This window comes from Staurois parvus, unplaced genomic scaffold (assembly GCF_062004578.1).
Source record: "Staurois parvus isolate SC_StPar_1 unplaced genomic scaffold, SC_StPar_1.0 ptg001974l, whole genome shotgun sequence".
In the NCBI taxonomy this organism is placed as follows: domain Eukaryota; kingdom Metazoa; phylum Chordata; class Amphibia; order Anura; family Ranidae; genus Staurois; species Staurois parvus.
This window is the reverse complement of record NW_028319770.1, coordinates 239046-249135: the sequence shown is the minus strand read 5'-3', so window position 1 is coordinate 249135 and position 10090 is coordinate 239046. Positions and strand designations below refer to the sequence as shown.

Here is a 10090-nt window from a genome sequence, read left to right as displayed (position 1 = left end):
ACTGTGTCATCGCTTTTGCAAAATCCAAGTATACCACGTCCACCGCCACCCCTCTGTCCAAGTATACCACGTCCACCCCTATGTCCAAGTATACCACATCCACCGCCACCCCTCTGTCCAAGTATACCACGTCCACCGCCACCCCTCTGTCCAAGTATACCACGTCCACCACCGCCCTCTGTCCAAGTATACCACATCCACCGCCACCCCTCTGTCCAAGTATACCACATCCACCGCCACTCCTCTGTCCAAGTATACCACGTCCACCACCGCCCTCTGTCCAAGTATACCACGTCCACAGCCACCCCTCTGTCCAAGTATACCACGTCCACCACCACCCCTCTGTCCAAGTATACCACGTCCACCGCCACTCCTCTGTCCAAGTATACCACGTCCACAGCCACCCCTCTGTCCAAGTATACCACGTCCACAGCCACCCCTCTGTCCAAGTATACCACGTCCACCACCACCCCTCTGTCCAAGTATACCATGTCCACCGCCACCCTCTGTCCAAGTATACTACATCCACCCCTCTGTCCAAGTATACCACGTCCACCGCCACTCCTCTGTCCAAGTATACCACGTCCACAGCCACCCCTCTGTCCAAGTATACCACGTCCACCACCACCCCTCTGTCCAAGTATACCATGTCCACCGCCACCCTCTGTCCAAGTATACTACATCCACCCCTCTGTCCAAGTATACCACATCCACCGCCACCCCTCTGTCCAAGTATACCACATCCACCGCCACTCCTCTGTCCAAGTATACCACGTCCACCACCACCCTCTGTCCAAGTATACCACGTCCACAGCCACCCCTCTGTCCAAGTATACCACGTCCACCACCACCCCTCTGTCCAAGTATACCACGTCCACCACCACCCTCTGTCCAAGTATACCCCGTCCACCATCTTGCTGTATCTTGTTGTGTCTTCTTACATCTTGTGGTATTTTCTTGTATCTTGCTGTAAGAGGTTTACACTTATAAGTGACACATAAATGTTGATTCCTGATGATTTTGATGAATTGCTAGAAGAGGGTGTCATCCTGTCTGTTGTAATACGCAGTGTGGACGTTCTCAGGAATATGTGGAAGGTCCCCAGAGTCATTGTCCCTTCTCTGACAACACGGGGGTCACTGACCCCAATTTCAGCACAACCTCTTCTAACAGGAACTGATAACATTCCACAAGTGTCTCTGCATCCTCAGCTTCACAAGTGTCCATCACCCGCCTGTGGGAAAGCGGACACAGTGCTGCCAGAAGCCAAATTCATTCAAGTGAAGGAACAGGAATGAATCTGAAACATTCTATATGGCCAATGGTGGAAGTGTCCAATTCAGGGAAATGTGTATGTGCGCATGCGTGGGTGAGCACAGATACAATGAGGGATTGGGGTTTCCACAAGTCCAGGGGTTTCCAAGCAATCACTTCTATGACCGGCTGTGTGCCCCATCTACGGCTCCCCAGTGACATAAAAACACAGACTGCAGGCTTCACCCCGATGACGTCGCTTCTTTGTAAATACTTTACTCAACCAAAAACAGTGTACAGCATGAGAGTTGCCTGCGACCCAAGGGATGAAACATGCTGGACCTTTCTCAGGCAGGGATATACTGTGCACTGTTTGTGGTTGAATAAAGTTTTACCAAAGATGTGACATCATCGGTGAGTAGCCTGCTTGGTATTAGGAGCATGGATGGGCTCCATTTGCCAGTGACCCCATTATCTTCAGGACCCCAGTTTTCATGTCTCCAGTGTCCCCCAGTGTCTTCAGTGACTCTATTATCTTCAGTGACCCCAGGATGCTTGTGACCTCAATGTCTCCAATGACCCCAATATTTTCAATCACCCCCATTATTTCCTGTGACCCCCCCAATGACCCCTATTATTTAGCGTCACCCAAGTGCTTCTGAGTCTCCAGTGACCCCTATTATCCCCAGTGATCCCAGTGCTCCTCTAGTGACCCCATTATCTTCTGTGACCCAGATGACCCCCATGATCTTCAGAGCCCCAGCTCTCCTCTGTCTTAAGTGTCCCCTAGTGTCTTCAGTGACAGCATTATCTTCAGTGACTCCCCATTAACCCCAGTGCTCCTGTTTCTCTAGTGTCCCCTTTAGCGGTCCCAGCATTCTTGTGTCTCCAGTGACTCTTGGTGCTCCTTTGTGTCCAGTGTGTCCCTCTTATTTCAGTGACCCCGGCTCTCCTGTGACCCTGATGACCTTGAATAGAACAAGTGACCCCCGTGTTTCCTGTAGCTCCCAGTGTTTCCATGACCCAGACGCTCCTGTGAGCCCAATGACCCCCATTACCTTGAGTGACCCCAGTGCTTCTGTGTCTCCAATGTCTCCTGTGATCCCAATGGCCCTCAGTATCTTCAGTGATATTAGCACTCCTGTTTCTCCAGTGATCCCAGTGATCCTTCAATGACCCTCATTATCTCCAGTGATCCCAATGATCGTCTAATGACCCCCATTATCTCCAGTGACCCTCTAATGACCCCCATTATCTCCAGTGATCCCAATGATCGTCTAATGACCCCCATTATCTCCAGTGACCCTCTAATGACCCCCATTATCTCCAGTGACCCTCTAATGACCCCCATTATCTCCGGTGATCCTTTAATGACCTCCATTATCTTCAGTTACCCCAGTGACCGTCTAATGACCCCCATTATCTCCAGTGGCCCCAGAGATCCTCTAATGACCCCCATTATCTGCAGTGACCCTCTAATGACCCCCATTATATCCAGTGACCCTCTAATGACCCCCATTATATCCAGTGACCCCAGTGACCCTCTAATGAACCCTATTATCACCAGTGACCCTCTAATGACCCCCATTATCTCCATTGACCCTCTTATGACCCCCATTATCTACTGTGACCCTCTAATGACCCCCACTTTTTACAGTGACCCCAGTGATCCTCTAGTGATCCCCATTATCTCCTGTGACGCTCTAATGACCCTCATTATCTCCAGTGACCCCCCAGTGACACTCTTGTGACCCCCATTATCTCCTTTGACCCCAGACTGTCTCGGTGTCCCTGGTATTCTCCTGTATTTCTTGTCTCTCTCCGTGGCTCCTGGTCTGTGACATGTCATTGGTATGAATACATTTTAATCCTGAAAGCAGAGGACACGTGACCCCAATCCTTCTCCTCCTTCTGCATGGCCCGGCGCGGTGGGCGGGGTTAAACTGCAGTATGTCCTGTTGACGTAATAAATCGCCATCCCATGTCTGACATATTCCCCCTGTTTGGGGAGGGGATCCTGACTGACCGGTCTGGCCACACCCCTGAGGAGCGCATCGCCCGCCCACAGAAGAGGTATAAAACGAATCCAGAGAATACGATGTCCGGGGTTCTGATCAATATTAATGTGGTGTGTTGAATCTGATTGGAGGTTGCTGACCGGACCATCCCAGGAGGAGCCTCTGTGAGGTGAAAGGTGGAGGTGCGTCCAGGTAATGTCACCACCCTATACCGTTGCGTTGTATTTAGCGACTGTCATGAAATACATTATATATACATAGACCCTATTTACTAAACATATCTGGGAGGGCGGATCCGTAATCACATATATTCTATCTGCAGGCAGAGTTCGGGACTCAGTCAGGCCCCTCCCACCGCCCCACTTCCGGCAGCCGCCATCTTGTGTGTGGAACGCTCAGCCCGACAACCACGCACGGCCGGACGGAGGGAGGCGGGGCCTAGTGACGCCAGACAACTCGGAACGCTCCTGGTCCCAGCGAATAGGCGGGGCAGGGCGGGGTCATTAGTCCGCCCGAGAGGCACGTGACTGGAGGCGATACATTGTATCGGAGGTGAGAGGGAGGAGCCGGCTGTGCGGTAAAGGCAGTAATTGGACCCCCCAACTCTACACAGGACAACTCCCCCCCATCTTCAGCTCAACCATTGGACCCCTCAGGCGTGTTAGCCCTGCCCCCCCCCTCCCCGAGTGTGTTAGCCCTGCCCCCACACACTCCTATCACCAGCCCCCCCAATCCCCAGTTAACCCATTGGACACCCCCAAGTGTGGTAGCCCAGACCCCCCCCAATACTTTTATCACAAGCCCCTCCAATTTCCAGCTTAACCAATGTACCCCCCCCCCAGGTGTGTTAGCCCAGCCCCCCCCCCAACACTTCTATCACCAGACTCCTCTAATCCCCAGTTTAACCATTGGAGCCCCCCAAGCGTATTAGCCCAGCCTCCCCCAGGTGTGTTAGCCAAGCCCCCCCCAGGTGTGTTAGCCCAACACTCCTATCACCAGACCCCCCCCCCCATTTCCCAGGTTAACTATTGGACCCCCAAGGTGTGTTAACTCTGCCCCCCTTTAGGTGCTTTAACCCTACCCCCCCAGGGGTGTTAACCCTCCCCCCAGCACTCCTATCACCAGCCCCCCCTTCCCCATATCCCCAGTTTACCATTGGACCCTCTAGGTTTGTTAGCCCTTTCCCCCAACACCCCTATCACCAGCCCCCCCTCACCATCCCCAGTTAAACTATTGTGCCCCCCAGTTGTGTTAGCCCAGCGCCCCCCTTTCCTCCAGGTGTGTTAGCCCTTCCCCCAACACTCCTATCACCAGCCCCCCCCCCATCCCCAGTTTAACCACTGGTCTCCCCAGGTGTATTATCCCTGCCCCCCACCCCCCGGTATGTTGCCCCCCCCCTCCCTCAGCTCCCCCCCCTGGTATGTTACCCCCCCCGCCCGTATTGGGTGTATTTATCATCCTGGGTATAGAATCCTAAGCTGGACTGTAGGGATGTGATGTCTGTGGATCCCCCCCCCCGGTCACAGGCCGCCTTCCCCGGGAATATTCACCTTCCAGTGTTGCGGCCATTTCCTGGGGGGACTGGGGAGGTATTTGGTGCCTCGTGCCTCCTCCATGTGACCTCCCTCTGTCTCCATAGGACATGGTGGATGGCGGCTCAGTACAGGCGGATGGAGGAGTCTCTGCGGAGGACCTCTGAGCGGTCCAGGGAGGTTCTGGAGAGAGCCAGGCGCCGGGAGGTGGACTGGGGGGCCCCACACAGACAGGAGGGGATCCGGACGCAGGACGCTGAGGTATGACCAGACATAATGAAGTCTGTAGGGAAGCCGGTGACCCGGGTCCTCGGTGTGTAATCGACGATCTGTACAATGTGTGTTCTGTGTGTTGTCTCTGCAGGACGATGGGGATCCGGTCACCCTGGAGGAAGCCTTCACCGCCATGTCACACTTCATGCGTCACACCACACAGCTCTGCAAGGTAAGCCGCTGCCAGTCACATGACGTCCACAGAGATCTGACATTCCTTATTTTACACCCAGTGGAGTCATAACTGGGTATCTGTGCTTCTCTATGCAGTCCAGGCAGATCATGTCTGGATCAATTGCTAAATGTCCCCCAATATGTATTCCCTAGGTGCCTTATCTGTGACTGCAGTACCGGTATTCATCAGCAGAGGGCAGTCTGATGACCCATTTGATAAATGTCTTCCAATGTATATTTCTTGTAATATAATATGCTGCCTCGTATATCACTGCAGTACCGGTGTTCATCAGTAGAGGGCAGTCTGGAGGTACAATTGATAATTGATCCCCAATATGTATTCCCCATAATATGACGTATAGTATATTACTGCAGTACCCATAATTACCAGCAGGGGGTATCATGATATCACAGAATTAGTAAATGACCCCCAATGTGTATTCTCCATAATAGGTTTCAGTGCCTCATGTCACTGCAGTACTGGTAATCATCAGCAGGGGGCAGCGTTGTCACATTGGATGTTCCCTATAATAATTACAGAGCCTTGTACAGTCTGTCCTGCAGTCCTGGCATCCATCAGTAGAGGGCAGTCTGAGGGTAACATTAACCCCTTGCCCTCCAGAGGATTTGCCCCCACTTCATGACCTGACCATTTTTTGCGACATGGCGCTGCATTAATTTAACTGACAATTGCGCAGTCATGCAACGCTGCTCCCAAATTATATTTACGTCCTTTTTTTCCCCCCCCCCACAATTAGAGCTTTCTTTCGGTGGTATTGGATCTCCTGTGTGTTTTTTATGTTTTGCGCTATAAACAAAAAGACCGACAATTTTGGAAAAAAAAATATTAAAAAATATTTTGGACTTTTTGCTATTAAACATGTCCAGTAAAAAAATTTAAAAAAATAAAATTTCATCATAAATTTTCGCCAAAATGTATTCTGCTAAAAAAAAAATCCCGATACGTGTAAATTAAATGGTTTACGTGAAAGTTATAGCGTCTACAAATGGCGGTATAGATACTGGGATTTTTTTTGTATACTAGTCATGGCGGCGATCAGCGACTTATAGCGGGACTGCGGTGGACATTCTTACACTGCGGAGAACTGACTAACTGCCACTGACATCCCCAGTGACACCAATACAGTGATCTGTGCTAATACAAAGCACTGACACTGTACTAATGGCACTGGGCAGGAAGAGGTTAACATCTGGGGCGATCAAAGGGTTACCTGTGTGTTGGGAGACATGCTGCTGTGCAGAGAGATACAAAGCAGCATGTCCATGCTGGCAGGAGAGAGATCTGTGTTGTGTACATACAGACCTCTCCCCTGTCAGTGTTACTATGTGTATTCTATATATCAGGCCTTGCATGTCACTGCAGTACCAGTAATCACCAGCTGGGGGCAGTGCGACGTCACAATTCATAAATGTCCCCCTATGTGTATTCTATAGATCAGTCCTCATATGTCACTGCAGTACCAGTAATCACCAGCTGGGGGCAGTGCGACATCACAATTGATAAATGCCCCCCCCTCCCCATTTGTATTCTATATATCAGGCCTTGCATGTCACTGCAGTACCAGTAATCACCAGCTGGGGGCAGTGCGACGTCACAATTCATAAATGTCCCCCTATGTGTATTCTATATATCAGGCCTCCTATGTCACTGCAGTACCAGTAATCACCAGCTGGGGGCAGTGCGACGTCACAATTGTATCTATTTGGGCTCCTGATGATGTCCGTGTTGTTGATCTATCAGGCGTATCACAGCTGTATACCACCCCGGGGGATCGATGAACAGGAAAAGCAGCATATTGGCCGATTTCACGTCAGAAGATCGCAGTGGGCGGAGCAGAGGACGGGATCACGCCCGGTGAGCAGCGCCGTCTCAGAAAATTATTAAAACCCAAATAAAAATGTCAGACACGCCCTCCACCCGTGTCCCTCCAATCCCATGAGGTCACATGACGTGTCTTTCCTTTTTCATTCTCATCTGAAGGGGCCCTACGCCAGGAACAATGGAGGAAGTGTTGGGGGCCGAGCCATTGTTTAGGTGGACGTCGGATATGCTTGTGTTTCAGGCACTGGGGGAAGATGAGAGAGGTGTGTGTAAGGCGGGTGTACGAGGGCGACAAAGAGGAATAAATGTACTTGGTCTTCTTGGTAAAGGATTAGATATGAGGTAGGTGGTCACAGTGACCTTCAAATGGTGAGGTGGTGTGACCGGTCCTCTTCACCGCAGTAGGGATTATCATGTGACCGATCCTCTTCACCACGGTAAAGATTAAGATCATGTGACCTGTCCTCTTCACTGCGGTAATGATGAAGGTCACGTGACCGGTCCTCTTCACCACAGTAATGATGGTCACGTGACCGGTCCTCTTCACCACAGTAATGATGGTCATGTGACCAGTCCTCTTCACTGTGGTACTGATGAAGGTCATGTGACCAGTCCTCTTCACCACAGTAATGATGGTCACGTGACCGGTCCTCTTCACCACAGTAATAATGAAGATCATGTGACTGGTCCTCTTCACCGCAGTAATGATGGAGGTCATGTGACCGGTCCTCTTCTCCGCAGTAATGAAGAAGGTCATGTGACCGGTCCTCTTCGCAGTAATGAAGAAGGTCATGTGACCGGTCCTCTTCTCCACAGTAATGAAGGTCATGTGACCGGTCCTCTTCTCCACAGTAACGAAGGTCATGTGACCGGTCCTCTTCACCACAGTAATGATGAAGATCATGTGACCGGTCCTCTTCACCACGGTAATGATGATCATGTGACCGGTCCTCTTCACTGTGGTACTGATGAAGGTCATGTGACCGGTCCTCTTCACCACAGTAATGATGGTCACGTGACCGGTCCTCTTCACAGTAATGATGATCATGTGACTGGTCCTCTTCACCGCAGTAATGAAGAAGGTCATGTGACCGGTCCTCTTCACCACAGTAATGATGAAGATCATGTGACTGGTCCTCTTCACCGCAGTAATGATGAAGCTCATGTGACTGGTCCTCTTCACCGCAGTAATGAAGAAGGTCATGTGACCGGTCCTCTTCTCCGCAGTAATGAAGAAGGTCATGTGACCGGTCCTCTTCTCCGCAGTAGAGAAGAATGTCATGTGACGGGTCCTCTTCTCCGCAGTAATGATGAAGGTCATGTGACCGGTCCTCTTCACCGCAGTAATGATGAAGGGAATGTGACCAGTCCTCTTCGCAGTAATGTTGAAGATCATGTGACCTATCTTTCTCACTGCGGTACTGATGAAGGTCATGTGACCGATCCTTTTCACTGTGGTACTGATGAAGGTCATGTGACCGGTCCTCTTCACTGTGGTACTGATGAAGGTCATGTAACTGGTTCTCTTCACCGGGGTACTGATGAAGGTCATGTGACCAGTCCTCTTCCCCACGGTACTGATGAAGGTCATGTGACCGGTCCTCTTTACTGCTGTAATAATGAAGGTCATGTGACCGATCCTATGATGACATTGTACCATTCTCCACAGAACTTGCCATCCAACCCCCTACCACCGCCTGGCAAGAAGAGGACGGACCCCCGGGACATCTACATCGAGGTGGCCCCTGGAACGTACCGCATATCCGCCGGCTCTCCGGACTGTCAGGCACAGACTCAGATTGTGAACGTCACCCCCGGGCAGAGTGTTGACTTGACTTTTCATGTCTAGCCGGGATTGGCCGATCACTGGGGATCCCCGCGGTGCCATGCTCCGCCCTTCTCCTGTAGGAGCGCCCTGATTGGGCCGTACTGCTGATGGCGCTGTGTGATTCTACAGTTATCCTTGCCTGGGGGGGGGACGGGGTTTCACTGGCTCTTAATGTATCACCCAGGCATGCTAGAACGGCATACAATAACCGAGAGACCGGCTTAGCCTGCCGTGAGTGCTGCTTCCAGTGTAATGAATTGGGACCTTTTTCTGTTCTCTGCATCTGACAATCACTTTATTTATCGTCCTCTGAACAGATCTGACCAATAGCGGCTGAGAGGGGGAGGAGTTTGTTGGTGGAATGAATGTTTTTAGTAACCGTTTGGGATTGTATTAGTAATAGAGTGTAATTTGTGCTGCTGGCCAGCGGGGGGCGACACCTGTGAAGATCTCCTTTTCTGTAATTTATAATAAACATTTTATACTTTTATCTGAGCCGAGTCTAACAGTGAAAATGATTGTATAATGCACAGAGACACGCCCCCGAGGAACCTTCCCCTCTCCTCGTCCTTCCTCCACTGAAAGGTAAAAGTTATTCTGCTTTTAATTTGCCTTCCCTGGTTCCTCCCCCACCCTCCATTTTTAGATAAAACCTTTCTGTTTTTGTTACAATCTCTATTTTTGATACATTGATGTCACTACTGGGTCTCTATGCTTCTCTATGCAATGCAAGCAGATTGTGGACAGTGGGAGGGGCCGGCAGGGTGCTGTACATAGCTTCTTGAAAACATCCCAGCACCCTGTCTCTGTACTCCTCTCAAGAACCCTCGGTCCTGATGCAGGCAGTGGGAGGAGTTATGCAGATATTAAAATGCCTTAATGGGTGGAGTCAGCTTGGAGGAGTGAGCTTTCCTAGGTAGTCTGTATTTGCATAAGTAACACCCACATGCTGAGCCTCCATGAAGGGGAGGAGCTGGTACAGTTGTGCAAGAGTGGAGGGGAGGAGCCGGGACACCTGTGCAAGCCTGAAGGGGAGGAGCCGGGACACCTGTGCAAGACTGAAGGGGAGGAGCCGGGACACCTGTGCAAGACTGAAGGGGAGGAGCCGGGACACCTGTGCAAGACTGAAGGGGAGGAGCCATGACACCTGTGCAAGCCTGAAGGGGAG

General features: G+C 51.1%; 1 protein-coding gene across 1 annotated transcript; it reads left to right on the top strand.

The window, feature by feature from the left end:
- Window positions 1-3680: 3680 nt before the first annotated feature.
- AKIP1 (A-kinase interacting protein 1) lies at window positions 3681-9417 on the top strand. Its single transcript, XM_089664634.1, has 5 exons — window positions 3681-3824; window positions 4912-5065; window positions 5169-5249; window positions 7014-7127; window positions 8764-9417. The coding sequence occupies exons 2-5, from the start codon at window positions 4922-4924 to the stop codon at window positions 8941-8943; spliced, it is 519 nt and encodes a 172-aa protein (XP_089520760.1). The 5' UTR covers window positions 3681-3824; window positions 4912-4921; the 3' UTR covers window positions 8944-9417.
- The last annotated feature ends 673 nt before the right edge of the window (window positions 9418-10090 follow it).

Coding starts and splice junctions, on each gene's coding strand:
- AKIP1 (XM_089664634.1), top strand. CDS start 4,922: ATGGCGGCTCAGTACAGGCGGATGGAGGAGTCTCTGCGGAGGACCTCT. Junction 5,066..5,168: donor TCCGGACGCAGGACGCTGAG/GTATGACCAGAC, acceptor TTGTCTCTGCAG/GACGATGGGGATCCGGTCAC. Junction 5,250..7,013: donor ACACCACACAGCTCTGCAAG/GTAAGCCGCTGC, acceptor TTGATCTATCAG/GCGTATCACAGCTGTATACC.